The following is a 20,676-nucleotide window of genomic DNA, read 5'->3' as shown; positions in this document are numbered from 1 at the left end:
ACCTGCGAACTTCTACGGGAGCGCAGCCACACCACTCAGTTCCATCCTGTGAGGTCATCTATGGTCGCTCTGACACCGCGCTGGCGGACAGGAGTGCTGGTGGCAGAGACAGCACGGCCTGCAAACCCTACGATCTTCACGGTCCGGCTGTCTATGGACGAAGTTTGCGGAGCCCTGTTCTAAAGTGCAGTGCCTGTCCTTTTCGCGGTAATACTCCACCTCAAATGAATTGCTGGCTTTAGCAGTCATTCTGTAAAATGCATGAAACTTCTCAGAAAGTCCAAGGCACCCTCATTTAATTTAGTTGGGGAAACATGCGAGCTATTATACTCCAACGTATATATACGCTGAGGAATCGCTGGTGCAACATACCAAATAAAACTTCAAAAGGCACTTGACAGAACTACACAGCGTTTCTCTTTTGTCACATTATTAAATTTAGAGATGAACTAAAATTAGTTGTATATTCCTGACCTTGCGTTGACTCCAACCAAGATAAATTTCAGCAAAAAATCTTCTGAGATAATACCAGTCGCTTTGGCTATTCTGGGCTCCGTACGTATGTAGAGTCTCTTCAGAGGCACAAGGTCTTCTTGAAAAGACTGTACGCGTTTTCCCATTTCCTTAACCTCCCCGGGCCCCCCTCGAGCTACACAAATATGCCTCATCTCATGGCTACTCTGCCAACAGTGCAGGGTCAGGGTTCGGCTACGATACCCTCCCTCCCACCCACCACTCCTGCTTCTGGATGGAACACATCTATTTTTTTTTTTTTTTTTTTAAAGAGAGAGCGAGCACGCAAGACCACACGCACCACGTGTGGATTCTCACTTCTCTCTCATCACTCTATGGGAGAGACTTTACATCTCTTACTTGAGACATTTCTGGTCCATAATCCCTCACTTGAGAAAGGATTATGGACAGAGAAAGTGTGGCCGCAGGGGGGAGGGCAAAGTAGGGGCAGGGAGAGAGGGAGGGTGGGAGAAGGAGACAAGAAGGAGAGAAGGAAGAGAGAGAGAGAGAGAGAGAGAGAGAGAGAGAGAGAGAGAGAGACAGACAGACAGACTGTCCCAAGCAGGCTCTGTGCTCAGCACGGAGACCGACACAGGGCTCAACCCCATGACCCTGGGATCATGACCTGAGCTGAAATCAAGAGTCAGACATTCAACTGAATGAGCCCCTGAACACATCTATTCTTGAGAATTATGTCAGGTTCCCTTACAACTGCAATGTGGTCAAGTTCAGAGAACACAAATTTCTTCTTATTTCTCTGGGTAGATTTAATTAGTGAGATGTTTTTGTTTTTGTTTTTCCCCCAAAATATTCATATACTAATATACTGACGCAATTAATGGGGACACTTAATCAACAAAAACACAAGTGAATGGCTAAGGGCTAGCAACTGATTCCGGCATACAATTTAAATGTCCCTGATTTCAAATGTAGTCAGAGAAATAAAAGAAAAAAATAACCATTATCTGACTTCTAAGCTGACAGTATAATGTAATGACCAAGTCAGGCTTCATTCAAGTAACCAAAGATTATGACAAAGAACACAGTTCTTCTTAGCTATACAGTGGTTCCCCCTTATCTGCAAGGGATACATTCCATGACCCCCAGCAGATGCCTGAAAACACAGACAGTACTGAACCCTATACATACTATGTTTTCTTCTATATATACACACCTATGACAAAGCTTAATTTATCAGTGAGGCCCAGTAAGAGATAAGCAACAGTAATAAAACAGAACAATACTCTGTGGCAAATGTTATGTGAACGTGGTCTCTCTCAAAATACCTTACTGTACTGTACTCACCCTTCTTGTGATGATGGGAGATGCTAAAATGCCCACGTAATAAGATGAACTGAGGCGAATGACACAGGCCTTGTGACACTGTTGGGCTACTACTGACCTTCTGATGTACCTGCTCCTGGACTGCAATTAACCACGGGTAAGGTGAGGGACTACTGTGCTAAAGCCTTCACCGTTCGCAACAAACACGACATGGGGGTGGGGGGCAGCTGTGCTTTCATTCTAACGGACTGACCACTGACCAGCATCGTTCTTGTGACTCATGATGTGACTGAGGTTGGCATTAGCATCATTATACCTGCTCTGGCCCCACCTCTTATGATGCTGATCCATCTGGCTGACTGGGGAACAGAGCACAAGCCATCTGCATTTTTAAAGCTTCCTATGTGATGCTACCTTAGCCCCAGGTGCGAGCCACAGCATTAGGGAAACTGGAGCTGGAAATGTGTCTGGCAGTCTGTTTATCCACGGAGGCCAGCTCAAGAACTGCAGAAGGAAAAGAGACCCAGGACTATATGGGCCCATCCGTACAGGGCTCTCTAATCCAATCATGCTCAAGCCTGGGTTTAATTAGGGCTCGTGTATTATGTGTAAGGACTGAGATTCCAATCAGCCTGTACAGACAGCCTAACAGTCTCACTGAACTGGAGCTTGTGCGCAGTCCTGGGGTCATCGACCCCAGGTTGATGGGCTTGCTCTAATGATGCACCGCAGGGTAGTCCGGGAGTCTTCATTAAAGTCCCCAAGTTAGGTACCCGTACTTTGTAACGTTAAATCCACACATGAGAACGGAAGAGGAGAGTGACCTAAAAGGCTGAAATTACTATTCACATACAAAGCAAGGACGCTGCCTCAAAGTAGATGCCCGGCTGACACCAGCTCACCTGTCATTTGGGAAATCTGGATTCTCTAAAGCTTGCTCTTTAGGTAAAGGGTCATTACCTTATATCTTCTTCTATTTTTGCCTGAGCTTCAAGATCAAAAGGGTCGGCAGAAAAGAGACGAATCCTTTCTTGCTCTCTCCGGGCTCGGTCCTGCTGCTGTCCCTCCAGGACCCTAGAAAATTTCTCTACAAAAATAACAAGGGGGACATCTTGAGTACCACGCTATTTCCATTCTCTGTCAGTACTTTTCCAGATCAAATCGCTTCTCAAAATACAACTATAAAAGATGCAGAAAGGATGCCTAAGAATTATTTTAAATGGGCAATTACATTTACTTGCTATTTCTGAGGCAAGACTACGTCCCCTAAATTCAGTGTCAAGAAATAAAGTATTTTCAAGTGTCAGTTATTCCGGTAAGAAATTATCCGTCACACTGTTTCTACTCAGAGGTAACAGCATTTCAACTTAAATCAGCAGAAACAGCCATCTGTGTGGCAGATGAGTGACCCCACTCCTCTTCTCCCCGCTGCCCCCATTAACCTATTACGCAGAACTAAAACAGAGCGCGACCACAGGGCATGGAGTCGGTGGTGCCGTCGCAGCCCTGCGTGGGGACAGAGGGCAGCCACACCTGCGGCGGCACAGCACAAGGCGTGGGCATGACGAATCCCCGTGTTGTGCCCCCGTGACTCTACCGCCAACACCGTGTGTCAGCTACGCTTCGATGAGAGACGACAAGACCCACAGGGCACTACAGCCCTGCTCTTCCTGCCACTCCCTTGAGAATACCCCCTGCTTAGACCAGGGACGTTACATGCAAACTATTGTCAGTCCACCTACAGGACCTCGTGAGTAACAGGCAGGAAAATGAGCAAAGAGAAAATACTGCTTGCTATAAAATGTATGTCACAAGAACCACCTTAGTCTCGCTGTTTCTTAAATGAGAGTGTATTTAAATGTACCAAGTTCTACGTGCCATCATCACGGTCTTTGGCGATTAGATATATTGCGGAAGAAATTAAAGACACCAAGATAACGGTCATATGAACTATCAATACACACAACATGAAGGAATCTAAACCACATTAAGCTGACAAAAGCAGCCCGACATGAGAGAGGACATACTGTGTGACTCCATTAACCCGGAGACTGAAAACACGGTTATCAGAACGGCAGTAGCCCATAAGGGGCGGAAACTGACCAGCAGAGGACATACTGGAATTCGGGAGCGAGAAAAATATTCTATCACCTTGACTAGGGTGGCGGCTCCAGGACTTTGCCAAAACTCAATGAACTGTATACTTAAAACCTGCGCATTTCTGTTAGGTAATTATTACCTCAGTTTAAAAAAGGGTCAGCTGAAGAATGAGCTATTGAGCATCTGTTACGCTTTAAAACGTAATCAGCACAGTTGCATAAACCCAGGAGTAAAACTGGAGAAATTTACAGAGAAAAACTTTATTCATCGAGCTGACTAAAAACAAACATTCTGTTTAACTCAAGAATGGCTCAAACACAGCAACAAGCTATTGGCGACAACCGACTATCGTTAATCTGGGGGTGGGTGAGAGTCAGAGGGCTCCGTTTTGCCATACAGGCTGATGGCACCGGACAGGTTTTCTGTCCCTAAGAGCATTTCACCCGGCATCAGCTGGCTTACTGGTGCTCTCTTCAACTGAGGCTCCCACCGAACAGGTTAGAATACCAGTCCCTAGGTTATGCGCCGTGAAAATAATCTGGGGGAACAAAAAACCGTCAGTGGAGGAGGCTGGTCAAGCTGGATTTCAGAACTCTGTGCTGTTGCAAAATTGGATCACGACCACCACTCAACTCCGCCTTTGGCATCAGCATCACTTTACCTCTCGGAGAGCAACTGGGGTGCTCGAGAGATCACGTGACCTGGCGGGCTGAACACCCCCGTTGCTGGAGTTTCTCCAAATTTGCCGCGACACCACTACTTCCCCTCAGGTCCGCTCGCCAGTCTTCCACGTCGATAAGCTTACCAAGGTCTCCACTGAGCAGAGCGTCCGCCAGGGGTGGATTGCGCTCCTTCAGCAAGGACAGCTCATGGGGGTTGGCCAGCAACATGTCTCGGAGCAAGGCTGGATTGTCCAAGCCCTGAGGAGATGAAGCTATGTCTCCGGGAGATGAGTGGGACTGCTGTGCTCCTGGTGGCCGGCGCTGCCGGGAGCCTGACGTGCCAGGCACGGCTATACTACGGAAGTCTATGCGGGGCAAGTCTGTTGGGGAAAATCGGTTCAGAGTTTACTTCCAGTGACACACAAGAAGGGCACAGCGGAACATTTGCTGGTGAACGGTATACGGTAAATGGTAATTGCAGACATCTGACCTTTCCTCCGCGCTCTCTCACGCTGACTGAATATAAACACTGCAGTCTGAGTGAACCCACAACCAAGAACAGAAAAGGGGTGCAGTCAATGGTAATGACCCTAGATTTTTGGCTTCTACAATATCCCAGAAGACATAACAAGCTTTTACTTACTTGTATTTTTTTTAACGTGTATTTATTTTTGAGAGATAGAGACGGAACGTGAGCGGAGGAGGGGCAGAGAGGGAGACACAGAATCCGAAGCAGGCTCCAGGCTCCGGGCCGTCAGCCGAGCCCAACGCGGGGCTCGAACCCACGAACTGCGAGACCATGACCTGAGCTGAAGTCGAACGCTTAACTGACTGAGCCACCCAGGAGCCCCTACTTATTTGTATTTTTTAAAAATTGGGGGCGCCTGGGTGACGCAGTCGGTTAAGCGTCCGACTTCAGCCAGGTCACGATCTCGCGGTCCGTGAGTTCGAGCCCCGCGTCAGGCTCTGGGCTGATGGCTCAGGGCCTGGAGCCTGTTTCCGATTCTGTGTCCCCCTCTCTCTCTGCCCCTCCCCCGTTCATGCTCTGTCTCTCTCTGTCCCAAAAATAAATAAACGTTGAAAAAAAAATTAAAAAAAAAATTAAAGCTAGTCTTAATAAACATAACCACATAAATCTGGATGTGATTCTTGAGAAAAATCCTAGTTTGTTTTGACATTTCTCAAAGGGCCCAGACACCTGGGGTAAAGAATACTATACAAACCAAGTGAACTGCATAAATTTTAGATGTAAAATTCTACAAGTCTCTGCTAAACATACTCGTTCTTGGAACTTACACTTTCAACTCCTCTCACACCCCCAGGGAGCTAGCAGGTGGAATCGTTTTACAGGAGAGACAAACAGAAGAAAAGGAACTTGCTCAGGTTCTCGGTGCTGAGGTCACCAAAAGATAGAACAGATTTAGAGGCTACAACTCCTGGGTTCTATAATCCAGGCTGAGCTGACCTTATTAAAACGAAAGGAAAATAAAAGGGAGCCTTACACAAAGGACCCACGTATTATGATTCCATTTCTATGAAATGCCCAGAATAGGAAAATACAGGCACAGAAAGTAGACTGACGGTTGCCTAGGGCTAGAAGGCTTGGAGGCAGATGGGGAATGACTGCTAATAGGTCCAGTTTCTTTAGAAGGTGATAAAAATGTGCTACGATTGATTGTAGTGATGGCTGCACAACTGGGAATAGACTAAAAATGAACTGCACCCCTTACATGAGTGAATTGTATGGTATACGAATGATATCTCAACAAAACGGTTACTTACAAAAGGAGCTTTACCTTAAAAAAAAAAGGTAGAGCAGAGACAGAATTAGGGGCTAGAACTGAGCGAATGTGTATCTCCTCAATCCCAAAAATGTGCCTGATGGTCACTCCTGTTTCAAGTTGAGGCTATCCTGAAGCTGTTGGGAAATCAACTAGAAGGGAATCCTTTTTTTTTTTCCTTAATGCTTATTTACTTTTGAGAGAGAGAGAGAGAGAGAGAGAGAGAGAGAGAGAGAGCGCGCGTGCACGAGGGGCAGAGAGAGAGAGGGAGACACAGAATCCGAAGCAGGTGCCAGGCTCTGAGCTGTCAGCACAGAGCCCGATGCGGGGCTCGAACCCATGACCTGTGAGATCATGACCTGAGCTGAAGTTGGTTGCTTAACCAACTGAGCCACCCAGGCACCCCTAGAAGAAGGGAATCCTTAAACTCAAGTATCATTCTGCCTCTTTAGCATGGGTTCAACTAGACACTTCCTTCCAAAAGACCTCAGCTGGCAGCTTGTGTGTGTGTGTGTGTGTGTGTGTGTGTGTGTGTATACACACATGCGCATGAGGGAGTTAATCCATACCAACCAGCAACACATATATGGGTGGACCTTCTCTGCAGGGTAAGAAATTTTTACCTTTAACCATGGTAACACTTATCTTGAAAGTCCATTCGCTTCAGAGTAATTCTGAAAAACTTGTTTACCTGAACGACTAGATCTGCTCCCTTCCCCCACAGACTGGCTCTCTTGTCCACATGCGACAGTACAGGAAAAAAAAAAAAAACAAAACAACCAGCAATTCTCCAGAACTAACAATTTCACCAAATTAACCAAAGGAAGATTTGTTTTGGTTTTTTTTTGACTGACATGTTCAAGTCACAACTCTTTCTAAAGTTTAACAGTAGACCCAAGGGACTGATGTAATCCCGATCTGGGAGGAACAGTGCTTGATGGTCTCTTACAGCCCCAGTTTCGGGCTGAATGGATGCACTGTGTTCTAAGCTGGCATGTGTCATCATCACCCAGACACTCATCAGCTGGAACCACAAACTTTAAACCCACTGACCTAGAGACTAAACAGTATTTAAGAAATCTACCTGAAGACAGCAGGGAATGGAAAACACTATTACATTTCATTAAAGCGTTCCACATCAGAACCTGGCCACTTTTTGTAGATCATGAACCCCTCTGAGTATCCAAAGAAAGCTACTAACCCTCTCCCTATCAAATGCACACATGCTCTCAGCCATGCAACTGTGAGTATTTATTTCAGGGACACAGAAACGTTCTAAATCCCAAAGCACAGATTCCAGACTATAAACCCCTATTCCTGATAGAACACCGAGACAGGTAAGTTTCCTTTCACATGATTAACACGGCTGGTGGGCAAGGAGCAGAAGCTGGTGGTCCGGCTGCCTAATGTTCATAAAGCTCAGCACAACGGGAAAAGTACCACGTTTTAGTTCCCATGCCTTCACTTATTAGCTATGTAACACTGAAGACATTACTTAAAACTGGAGCTTTGTCTAATGATGATAACAAATTATAAAGAGGAATCTCCTCCCCTACAACCGTGAAGTGCTAGCCGAGGGCCAGACACGAAGCAGCAAAAATCAGTCAGGAATCACAGGCATAGATGGCCTCTTAAGTCCTTCCCCAGGATACAGTTCTCATCGATCACAACAGAAGCGAACATTTATCGAGGGCATGCTGAAGGCTGCGCTATTCTCACAGCTAAGAAAACGGCCATAGGGAAGTCAACCCAGCCAAGGATACAGAGCAACCAAGGGGCAGACTCTGTACCCCGGAGTCTGAACCCGAAGCTAGTCCACAGCTCTGACCCACTGCATTATGCTGTCTCCTGATGCCTGTGTCAGGGATGTCTTACTTGGGAACTGCACTGGAGGTCGAGGGTCTGCATTCTCCTTCTGTCGTAAAATCACGACATCCCCATCTTTCAAGCCGTAGGAAGCCAGCGATCTGTGGTTGTCTGTGAGGGGTCTTTCAGCATAGACGATCTACAACCAGAAAAGAGTTCACCATATGAAGCACTGAGAAATAACATGGAACAAAGCAGGAAGACTACGTACAGTGTCCCTTTTCACCAGATGTCAGTCCCAGCCTGCTCAAAACCCTCCAATGGTTTCCCATCACACCTGGAATAAAAGCCTAAATCCTTCCCGTTACCTGCTAGGTCCAACAATTTGGTCCCTGGCTCCCCCTCTGACTTCATTTCATACCGTAATTGCTGCTCCCTAAATAATGTGATCAATTTCCCCCTTGGGACTGTTTCACTTGCTCTTCTCTCTACCTGAAGAATGTTCTTTCCCCAGCTATTTCTTTTTTAAGTAAGCTCTATGCCTGACATGGGGCCTGAACTCAGGATCAAGAATTACGTGCTCTACCAACTGAGCCAGCCAGACGCCCTCCCAGCCACTCTTTATTAAGGTCTCTGATCAAATATAACCTTTCCAGAGCCCTTCACTAATCACCCTATTTAAAAACCCTCTCATATTAAGTATCTATTTCTTTTTACTGTTTATTTTTGAGAAGCAGAGCAAGGTGGCGGGGGGAGAGGGAGAAAGAGAGAGACAGAGGGGAAGGGAGGGAGGGAGGGAGGGAGGGAGGGAGGGAGGGAGGGAGGGAGACAGAGACAGAATTTGAAGCAGGCTCCAGGCTCTGAGCTGTCAGCACACAGCCCCACACGGGGCTTGAACTCACAAGCCATGAGATCATGACCTGAGCCAAAGTTGGACGCTTAACCGACTGAGCCACCCAGGAGCTCCTTAAATATGTTTCTTTATTGTCTTTCTGTTCCACTAAAATGGAAGCTACCTGAGGACAGGAATTTGTTTTGTTTGCGTAGCTCACATGTCTTTTTTTTTTTCTTGTGACAAGAACTTTTAACATTTACTCTCTTAGCAACTTTCCAGTATGGGATACAGTCTTGTCAATTACAGACACCAAGCTGTATATGACATCCCAATGTATCCATTTTTAAATGATCTTGCACGCTGGCAAGTCTAAAAGTTTTCCAAATACTGCCTGTTCTGCATTCTTCCTTTTCTTCTACTGGATCAGGGATGTACTACTAATAAAAACATTTTTTGATGTGCAATCAAACACTGAAAAAACCTGAGAGCATAAAAGCAGGTGAAACACTGTGCTGTAGGAAAAAAACGGAGAAAGGGCACACTACAGTTCAACCACAAAGGAACATAAAACCTATCCTGCACCATTACATACTGCAGAGGGGTATTCAGAATAAACTCAGGCTTTGAAAGGTTTTCTTTCAAAAGATTTGCTGCGCACCAGGCCACGTGCAAGCCGAGGGACCTGAGTCCTGTCCTGGCTCTGACAGCGGCCGCGTCCCTCCGCTGGTCCTGGCTTCACATTTCCGTTTGTCAAGCAAGCAGTTGGGGCTAGATAATCGCTACAGCTGTCCCTTCCAGGTCGGTCTGCTACACGACCATTTTACAGTGCTTCCTCACATGTCCTCACAGCTCTCGCAGGAAGACTGCCTGACACGCAACCAGATTTCTGCTGGGAGAAATGATCTGTCATATCTGCTCTCAGAATCTACACGGACATGAGAAATAGAACCAACAGGAAACCGAATTTCCGAAGCCAAATACTTCTGGGGGTGCACAAAAAAAATGGACTCAGAGCTCATAGGGCCGATTACACTTCCAAAGTTCTATAGAGTACTAGAAAACGTATCGTTGGTTCTTACCCTCAACCTGCAAAGTTAAAACATGTTCCAGCAGTCCACTGGACTGTCACTGCATCGATCCACTCACACTCTGCTATTCTCCCTCATGTAACCACATATCGCGTGGCGAAAGTACAACAGAATCAACACAGACTGTTTGCAATACAACCCGAGAGCCGTATGGTAACTTGTGGAATTGTTGGGAAAACTACCATAAATCTGAAGGGACAAGTGTCCCAGCTGAGGTGTGCACCAAGCAAGAGGAGGCATGACAACAGAAATGCCACGCAGGCGGCTCTCACAAGGTGGCCTCAACACAGCGCAGCCACCTTACAACAAAGGTACTGAGTGGTCCACGGCCCGCTCCTTCATTTTCCAGGCGACACATTTTAACTGTACTTACAGAAGAACATTTATCTACAACAGGGAATCAAACGCAGAGCATCAAAATGCTCCTATCCGGCGGCAGGCTTGTCTTCAAGCTGGCAATGCTACCCGGAGGGGCCATATGAAGACACAGCAGACACAACCACGGCTTGCACTTGCATCGGAACGGGTTCCCACAGTCTCCCGCCTCATCCTACGCCCTCTCATTCCTAGGTGGGCATTACTCGTCCCATGTTGCAGACAGGGAAACAGAGTGCGGTGACCTGAGACTACACAGCTATTAAGAAGAGAACTAGGGCAGCTCTTTCTGCCCCCAGGTCCTAGCCCTATTTTGTACCACCTATTTTGTACCAAAAAATAAAGAAAGAAAAAATAAGAAAATAAAAAAAGGAAAAAGAATAGAACTAGGATTGGAACACCTGCCTGACTCCAAGAGCGGGAGATCTTCCCTAAGGACCACATACAACTTTCCCAAACCGAAGTCCAATGCGGCCAGCTCAATTAGCTGGTGACCTGAACAAGAGCTATTAAGCCATCTGTCACCACTGAGGGCCTATGCTCACCAGGGGAACCAAAACCCTGTGCACCACTCAGCGTATCAATGTGTCCTGAACAGGAGGAAGGACCACTGGCGGCTCCTCACTCAGGACTTCCACGTAAAAACTCCACAATGTTCAGTGGACATAGTCTTTCCTCAGCAGACGCTGTAAATTTTTTTTTTTTTTTAAATAAAGACAGCCTGGGGGCTCCTGAGTGGCTCAGTCAGTTAAGTGTCCAACTTCGGCTCCGGTCATGATCTCAGGGTTGGTAAGTTCGAGCCCCCACGTCAGGCTCTGTGCTGACCGCCCAGACTGGAGCCTGCTTCGGATTCTGTGTTTCTCTCTCTCTCTCTGCCCCTCCTCTGCTCGGGTTCTGTCTCTCTCTCTCTCTCCCCCCAAAATAAATAAACATTAAAAAAAAACTTTTTAAAATAAAGACAGCCTGATCTAACAATAAAAGTTTAAGATCCTGGTAATAACCACCACCAAACACATACATGGCATGTGGAACACTGCTATCTTGCCCCATTTCCTAAAAATACTAGACTGAAGAATGTGGGTGAGGAGCAAAACATTCTTCACTCTGACAAAGCAGCAGGCGTATTCCATTTTAGTCCAAGGACGCAAATGAAATAAACAAAAGCTTAGCTGAAATTATAACTGCTACAAAGAACCAACTTCTTTTTGTTAAAACAGGCTTAAGAGTCTGAGAAAGATGATTATTGTATAGCTAAAGTCCTATAAGAAATCTGAATGAGTTTCCAGCTCAACAAGAGTGTACCATCAGACCAATGGTTTCACATTTCCACCAGTCAAAACAAAGAGTTTCGGTAAGGCATTGGTGATGCTTTCCACCATAATATCCAACTCAAAGGCCACAAAGCTAAAAATTCTGGTTTTGCCAGTTATGAGGACACACAACAGGACAATTTACACATCTACAAGTCTCAAGCTGCGAAACTGGCACACTGCTAGTACTTACTCCAGAGGCAGCACCCTAGAGACCAAATTCTAAGCTTAATCGACATTTAACAATAGACTAAAACAACTCCAAGACCAACAACTCCATCACTAAGCATGAGGTCAAATGCCTTCTAGTCTTCAATCAACAGAAATCATAACAATACATTTCTAGCAGTAAGGACCATCAACTGGCCACAGAATATTTGGACTCACATCTGAATGACTCCCTAATACTATCTATCATTAATTGAAAACCCACTATATGCCAAGTGATCTACATATACATCTCATGCCACAGTTTGACTTTTCCAACTCTTCTGGAAAACAATATGGCAACAGTTACTAAAAGCCTTTCAAAAGACCTGGCAATTCCATAGCTAAGAATACATCCTGAGAAAACAATCAGAAATGAGGACGAAGCCTTAAATACAGATATCCATGGAAATGTTAGTAATAACTGCTTCCGATTCCCCCAATTCAAATGCCCAGCAATAGGCAAATTTTTAAATAAACTGCGGTACATCTGTATTACATGCCCATTAAAATTATAAATTTGAAGAACTTGAAATGTCAGGGAAAAATGCTGACAATGTAGCTTTGACTGAACAAAGAAAGTTGAAACTGTTGGTACAGTTCAGGGCATCAGGTTTAAAAGTTACATTGTAACCAAAGAAAAGGAAGAAAGCTTAGGAAAAAAGATACACTAAGAAGTAAACTACAGTTGTTTCCGGGGTGATATGATAATAACTTTTTCTCTCTACCTTTTCCTATAAGGTACAAATTCTCTAAAATGAACATGCAGTATTTATCAGAAAAAAAATTCACGAAAATTACCTGCAAAAAAATAAGTATGTCAAAACCAGCTACAATAGAAAATTTCAGTTTCCACTGCTTTAAAATAGCGTTTTACAAACGACAAATCACGCTGTGTACAGAGCTGCTTTCCCAGGATCATACAGTTACTGCTATTATTTGGCATTTACACACGCCTTTTGAGAGTCCTTACACATTCTGCACACGTTTTTACCACATGCCACCTACAGGGGTAAATTATAATGATGTTTCAAAAATACAAAGACATTAATTTAAAGTGAAGCTAAGTTCTGATAATTCTTTGAAGTCTGCCCAGCCAAGTTCTGCATCAAAGCATCAAACAGAGCCATGACCGGCTTCCAAGCCCACACTTGTATTAAGAGATGAAACATGCCCAGCTTTAATCACATGTACAAGTAGAGATAGTTTCTATTCTAAATTTGTTATCATCACATTATAACTACTATAATCAGACCAGAGCTGTTAGAAAGTAACGTCTTTTCCAAGTGCATACTTATGCACGACTGATGCTGATGTGAAAGTGTGAATTCTAAACCAGTGATCCCCAATGTGGGGCAGGCATGCGAAACAGTTCTTTAAAGATGTGGGAACAGAAAAATATTAGAATTTTCATTTCCATTTATTTTAGTTCATCCTTCCTTAAACGCTATCCTATGGTTGTTTATAATGGACATAAGGTTATTACTTCACTCATTGATGTTTACGGTTATTCTGTACATATGTGTGCATATATATAATGCATATAACATTAGTTCATGTTTATAATTTATTATATGTATCGCAAAGATGTATGTTCCAAAACACTGTACGCAAAGGGAAACCTGACTGAAAAAGTTTGGAGATCCGTGGTTTGGACACACCGTGACAGGAAGGAACAGCCAGGAACCAAAAAAAGACAGAAAGGAAGGAAGGAAGGAAGGAAGGAAGGAAGGAAGGAAGGAAGGAAGGAAGGAAGGAAGGAAGGAAGACAGAAAGAAAGGAAAGAAAGAAAGAAAGAAAGAAAGAAAGAAAGAAAGAAAGGAAGGAAGGAAGGAAGGAAGGAAGGAAGGAAGGAAGGAAGGAAGGAAGGAAAGAAGAAAAGAAAAAGAAGAAACTCCCTTTAGAAATGGAGGTGAAGGAAGGAGGACAGAGAAGGTAAACAAGAATGAGCAGAGCAAGTAGGAGGACTAGGAGGGGAAGAGGAGTAACATGGGAGAACCTGGGCGGTGAAGCCGTGGGAGTGGGGGCCTCAAGTAAGTGATGTATTTGTAGGTAAAACTATAATGATGTTTACCGTTATGATCTGGCCAACGGAAATGACTCAAGTGTGTGTCTAGGGTGGATCCTGTTCCTGCCTCATGGGCAAGGCAAGCAACTGAAAAGACAACCGACCACCAGACATCTTAAAATAGATACTGTGTTAGGTTACAATGGAGCCAACGGAACAAACTTGAAACAGGGGAGCTGTTTACAGCTGGGTAATACAGGCTTCACAGAAGTTGGAGCCCAGGCTTCCATATGCTAATTTGGCTTGGGAGGAAGTAAATGCCCAAATGGTGACCTAATGAATAAGAAAGAATTTGTGGAGTTAGCCTAACTGTCCAATTAGTGAGGTACTCCTAACATCCTGAGCAAACAGAGGACTGTGCCTGCCTGGACCATACAACGAACGGCCTTTTCCATCGGTCTCTTCCTTTAAATTTGTTACAGCCCGTCTCAAAAAGGGCAGGAAGAGAGGCAATGCCACTTTTCATCTTCTCCCAAGCCCAAATAACGATGAGACCAACTTACATTTTCATTTTTTATTCCCCCCGCCAGCTGGTGATTATAACCAGGGTAACAGAACCGGAGGGTAGTGAGCAATTGAAAATGCCACCTTCAAAAATTTCAGAATTGTGTTTACTTCCCTACTTAAACTGTCCTTCCCTAGTTTTTCACGTGAGGGATTCATGGGCAGGAACTGGCTCCTCAGTTTTTGGAAAACATTTGCAAAAAATTCCTTTTACCGATTTCTTTGTAGCTTCTGCAGCTTCAGTCTGCGTATGTGACACTTTGCATCCTGAAACCTATTCTTTCTTGATATTCAGCTTTATGCCAAGGTTCTCAAGTTCACATCGTGTAAAGGAATCATACTCACTTCTGAACAAAATATTGACGCATCTGTTTATCACAATAAAGGGCAGAACACGCTGCAGTTGGGCAATAGTTTTTGGAAGTATTTCATAACTGCAGTAGAAAATCAGGATTTACATTCTGGGGCCCTGGAGGACTTCTATAATTTTCTCAACGTTTAGACCATGTCCTCCACGGTCCACTTATCAAGTCGAGATTTAAATGTTTTCCTGTAAAGGCCAGAGTTATCGTCACCGATTCTGTTGGGTGGCAGCTCAGGGCATTCTGAGAATAAATTATGTTGCTCGTTTCAAATAAATGTAAGAGCAGTAGGGAAATGAAACAAGCAAGCAAATCACACTGAGAAGATACCAGGCCATTTTTTACGAAAATATCCTCATAAAGCTCTGACCTTTGAACCCACCCAAACTCTCAATTGTGGCCTGAAATAAAGAAGGATTCTGGCCTACTACCAGCGAAGAAACCAGAGAAACAAACAGCTTGAAATGAACGAATAACTACCTTTTTTTTTTTTTTTTTTAGAGAATTTAATCAGAAATGCCATGCGGTAGGGAAAAAGGTACACGGCATTTCCAAATGCCTCAAAACAAGGTAATGCAAGTCTCAAACTTTTTCCTTCACTAGGAGTGCAGATCTCTACGTTTAAAGGTAAATTACGGCTGCTTAAGCAGGAGCTCCGTCCGGAAAACCAGATGAACACCAACCTACCCCAGCGATCCAAACTGGTATTTCTGGTTGGGGGAGTAGAATGGATGAACTCTTGCAGACCTGGAGCTTCTTCTTAGGTCCACAACACCCCAAACTCGGGATTATTAGGGGAGAAGGGGCCAAAGAGCCAGAAGGTGGGGCGGGCCGCCCAACAGTCCACGCGCCCCTCGGGCTGCAGTGGGTGCGTCTGCGGTCGGGTTCTCGGCTCCCTCCCATGGCACCCCACCCCACGCTCGGAGTGTGTGGGGGCAGCTACCGATCCCAGCTCCCTCCCGGACGCGGGGGCGAGCTGGGAAAGGCCATCCTGCTCCCCCACCCCCAATTCCCCACCAGCAGCAAAGGGAGGGCGTGAGACCCCAAGGCAGGAGGGTCAGCCCAGGAGAGAGACCCCGCTCGCTGCCCGGCGTACCTGGCTCTCGGCTGCGGGGATGCCGGACTCGAGCTCGCACAGCGCGCGGAAGTTGTGCAGCTCGAAGTCGGCGTCGACCTGGAGGGAAAAGGTCACCTCGGAGAGGTCCCTCCGCACACAGTACACGGTGAGCAGCATGGCCCGGGCCCGACCCAGCTCGGCTCGGCCCGGCCTCGGCGCTGGGCTGCGGGGCGGCGGCGGGGCCTGGCTGGTGCTGCGGGCGGACGGCGCGGGCTGCTCGCTCGCTCCTTCCCTCCCTCACACACGCTCAGTGACTCACTCCCTCCCGCCCTCACTACCAAGCACGGCCGCCGCCACCCGCCTGCGACTCCGTCTGCCTGCCTGCCGGCCTGCCTCCCACCGCTGCCGCCAAGCGCGCCAGCCGCCCGACGCCCCGCCCCGCCGCAACGCGGCTGCCGTAAAGCCCGCCTGGCCCTCTCTGCCGTCGCGACGCGGCGAAGGGGCGGGCCGGGAAGAGGGAGGCGGGAAGCTGGGAGAGGATTGGAGAGAGGGAGGGAGGAGGCAGGGCGAGAAAAGGAGAGAGAAGGAAAGGAGCGAGGAGAATCAAAAATGTACCAACTGAGTTAATAGCTGAAGTCTGTGGCGGACTCCACAATCTCATTCACCCGGCAGGCATTTATGAAGCGCCTTCCAGGTGGATACAAAAAATGCGTAAAAAGATAGGGCTTTCTTGGCCCTTAAGAACTCTCAGCTTGGTATAGGAGACTGACAACTAGGCAGAGGGTTCTAAAATGTGTCCTACGAAGCAGATATTGAGGCTCAGAGAGCTTAACCCACTTCTTGTGCTAATGATTGAGGGTTAAAACCAAAATCATAACCCTGCCTAGTCTATAGAACCGGGCTTACTCTGACCCCTGACCCCTTCCTGCGCTCTGCCCTCCCAGCCACGTTGGGATTTTCGGTTCCTCCAAGGCTCCATTCCTCTGCCTTGTAAAGTGTTCCCTCTACTTGGTCTGTCTCCTTCCTACACCTGACAATATCGGGCACGGCTTAGACTCCACCCCACGAAGTATTTTCTCCTGTCATGGCCTGTTTCGGGCCACCTAGCTGATGAGTGGATAGAGGCCCAGAACATGAGGCTTCCAGAAAACCAAAACGGGTGCATGAGCGGCACCTCCCTGCTTACCACCCGCTTCTTCCCTATCCATGGAGTAGGGACCCCTCTTCTATTATAACAGGAGGGAAGGAGGAAGCAGGATGGCTGCGGAGGCAGGTAAGTAGGTAGGTTGGCTGGCGAGAAAGTCAATGACCGGCTGGAGACTTTTCTCTCTGGGGGAGGGAAGGTCATCTCTGGAGGAGCAGAGGGTTGAGAAGAGTGGGTGTGTGGGCTACACAAAACCTGGCTGTCAGCGACTTAAGCAAAGAAAGGTCTATTTTTCTCCCAGGATAGGAAGCCTGGAGGTAGACAGCCGCATCTGTTCAGTGACTCAGTGATCCCGGGGCCTGTATTTCTGTAAATCTTTTGGCCTTTCCCTGAGAGTCACGACATGGCTGGCTGCCTCCACGCCATGCCTCGTTTTCTTGTTCGAGGCAAGAGCTTGCCCAGAAGTCCTGCGGCGGGTTTCTGATTACATCTCGCTGGCCAGAACTGTGCCACGCAGACGCCCGCAAGGCTAGGAAAGTGAGTGTTTAGCTTTCCTCACCTCTTTAAAGGACATGGGCAGGAGAAAAAGGTTTTGGCAACGGGTGTTGGGTGAAACCTGCATATAGTGCCTGCTACGGCAGGGAAGATTTGAAATAACCGTTGCAAATTGAAGCAAGTCGAACAGAGAAGTCACGCAGAATTGCCAGGTGATGTCGAGGATGCAGCTGACGTTGGAATCATGAATTGATGAATTTTTGTTACATGATTTTTCTAGTGGTGCTCAGGTGCCCATGGTGACAGAGTTTATTTTCCAAAGATGGCCAAGGCAATATCTTTGTACGTATACACCTTATACGTTCTTCCTACGATGTGTCCATAACATTCCTCCTGTGAGGAGATGGGGTGTATGTCCTTCCATGTATTTTTATGTTATTTTATCTTTTTTAGAGAGAGGGCAAGATTTGGGTAGGGAGAGAGGGAGAGAGAGAATCTCAAGCAGGCCTCACACCCAGTGCAGAGCTCCGTGTGGGGTGATGTGGGAAACAAAGGCAAGAAGGAAATGAAATTTCCTTATAACCTGCAGCCCATTAACAAATACTTGAGCTCCCTACTGTCTTAACGCTTTGCTGGAGGGTTAAACAACCTTAGCTTGACAATAACTCGGCCTCCAGTATCCTGTGACTCTTCTTTAGCATATGAAAAATCTCTTTGAGGGGCGCCTGGGTGGCTCAGTCGGTTAAGCGGCCGACTTCAGCTCAGGTCACGATCTCACGGTTTGTGGGTTTGAGCCCCACGTGGGGCTCTGTGCTGACAGCTCAGAGCCTGGAGCCTGCTTCCGATTCTGTGTCTCCCTCTCTCTGACCCTCCCCCATTCATGCTCTGTCTCTCTCTGTCTCAAAAATAAATAAAACATTAAAAAATTTTTAAAAAAAAAGAAAATCTCTTTGAAAACTTCCCCTTGACTTTACCTCTCCCAACTCCCAAGTATATAACAAGTTTCTCATGGTCCCCGGGGCAGCACTTCCTGCCCATGGGTCCTGTCTCTATGCTTTAATAAAATCACCTTTTTGCACCGAAGACGTCTTCAAGAATCGTTTCTTGGCCATCGGCTCCAGACCCCCACGAGCCCCCCATCACCCCAAAACTTCATCACTTCCAATCACTAACCCTGCCCCCCACTGCAAGTGTGACCACTTCCCTGACTTCTAACAGCACAGACTCATGAGTCTTGTGTCTGCCTTCTTTCACTCAACAGCAAGTGTCTTGTTCATATCACTGCATGTAATTATAGCTTGTATATCCCCATTGCTGTATAATGTTTTGTTGTGTGAATATACCACAATTCATCCATTTTGTGGCTGATGGGCATTTGAATAGATACTTTTTTTTTTCTTGAACCATTTTGAATTTTGGTGTCCCAAACTTGCAGTCTAAAAAGTCCTAACGTAAGGGGCACCTGGGTGGCTAAGCCAGTTGAGCGTCCAACTTTGGCTCAGTTTGTGATCTTGCAGTTCGTGAGTTTGAGCCCCACATCGGGCTTGCTGCTGTCAGCCTGTCAGCACAGAGCCTGCTTCGGATCCTCTGTCCCCCCACCCCCCCTGCCCCTTCCCTGCTTGCACTCTCTCATAAAAAAATAAAAAATAAAAAGTCCTAACGTAAAATAAATAAATAAGTAAATACATAGTCCCAATGCAAGCCAACATCTGCAAATCCAGGGTACACACACCACTAAACAGTTCTGAAACTCCCCAACTTGCAGATTCTGCTCATTAATTGTTAGAAGATAGCTTAAGTTACCCATACACTCATTCAACATGTTTTGAGCACCTACTGTGTGCAAAAGTATCATTTAAGACAGAGGGATTCAAAGTCTAACTGGATGGATAAGGTTCCTGCCTCACGGACAGCACATTCTAGTGGAGGTGACAGACAATAACACACATGAATAAACACAAAAAGCACAGACTTTATAGAAGAAATAAACAGGGTGATGTCATAGGGAGCAACTTAAGGATAGAAATATGGTGTGAGGGGCGCCTGGGTGGCTCAGTCAGTTAAGCACCCGACTTCGGCTCAGGTCATGATCTCACATTCTATGAGTTCCAGCCCCACGTCAGGCTCTGTGCTGACAGCTCAGAGTCTGGAGCCTGCTTTGGATTCTGTGTCTCCCTCTCTCTCTCTGCCCCTCCCCTGCTCACACTCTGTCTTTCTCCCTCTTAAAAAGAAATAAACATAAAAAAATAAATAAAAAAAAAAAGAGTTCATGCTGTCCAGAAATAAACCCTCACATTTATGGTCAATTAATTTTCTTTTTTTTTTTTTCAACGTTTTATTTATTTTGGGGACAGAGAGAGACAGAGCATGAACGGGGGAGGGGCAGAGAGAGAGAGGGAGACACAGAATCGGAAACAGGCTCCAGGCTCCGAGCCATCCGCCCAGAGCCCAACGCGGGGCTCGAACTCCCGGACCACGAGATCGTGACCTGGCTGAAGTCGGACGCTCAACCGACTGCGCCACCCAGGCGCCAGGTCAATTAATTTTCAACAAGACTGCCAAGATAATAGAATGGGAAAAAGAATAGCCTCTTCAACAAATGGGACAACTAGACCTCTACATGTGAAAAAATGAAGGTGGACCCCTACCTCCCACTACATACGAAACTCAAAATGGATCTCAGACTTCCATGAAGGAGCTAAAACTATGAAACTCTTAGAAGAAAGTACAACAGTGAATCTTTGTAACCTTGGATTAGGCAAAGCCTTCTTAGATAGGACACCAAAAGGGGCCAGGAAAGAAAAAACAGGTTAATTGGACCTTAGCAAAATTAGAAACTTTTCAGAGGACACTACTGAGAAAGTGAAAAGACCATCACAGGAGATAATAGTTGCAAATCATATATTTCATAAAGGACTTACATCTAAAATATGTAAAGAACTCTTACAGCTCAGTAATAAAAAGGCAAACAAGTTTTAAAAAATTTTTAAAATATTTTTTTGGGGGGACGCCTGGGTGGCTCAGTCGGTTGAGCGTCCAACTTCAGCTCAGGTCATGATCTCGCGGTCTGTGAGTTCGAGCCCCG

The 20,676-nt window shown here is 46.2% G+C and overlaps 1 protein-coding gene across 4 annotated transcripts in view; it reads right to left on the bottom strand.

The window, feature by feature from the left end:
- Nucleotides 1–16,362, bottom strand: part of DDI2 (DNA damage inducible 1 homolog 2) — a 45,027-nt gene extending 28,665 nt beyond the window's left edge. For 2 of the 4 annotated variants that reach the window (XM_006934309.5, XM_019836240.3), the window contains exons 1-4: nt 15,992–16,361; nt 8,216–8,345; nt 4,703–4,939; nt 2,758–2,884 (exon numbers count right to left, since the gene is read on the bottom strand). In XM_006934309.5, coding sequence (XP_006934371.1) covers nt 2,758–2,884; nt 4,703–4,939; nt 8,216–8,345; nt 15,992–16,129 — 632 coding nt within the window. In that variant the 5' untranslated portion in view covers nt 16,130–16,361. Of the gene's footprint in view, nt 1–2,757; nt 2,885–4,702; nt 4,940–8,215; nt 8,346–15,991 lie in introns of all 4 variants that reach the window. The other 2 variants (XM_019836239.3, XM_019836235.3) reach the window with 2 other exon arrangements.
- Nucleotides 16,363–20,676: the final 4,314 nt, after the last annotated feature.

This window comes from Felis catus, chromosome C1, assembly GCF_018350175.1.
Source record: "Felis catus isolate Fca126 chromosome C1, F.catus_Fca126_mat1.0, whole genome shotgun sequence".
NCBI classification, from domain to species: domain Eukaryota; kingdom Metazoa; phylum Chordata; class Mammalia; order Carnivora; family Felidae; genus Felis; species Felis catus.
The sequence above is the reverse complement of the archived record's forward strand: the minus strand, read 5'-3'. Positions and strand labels throughout refer to the sequence as shown.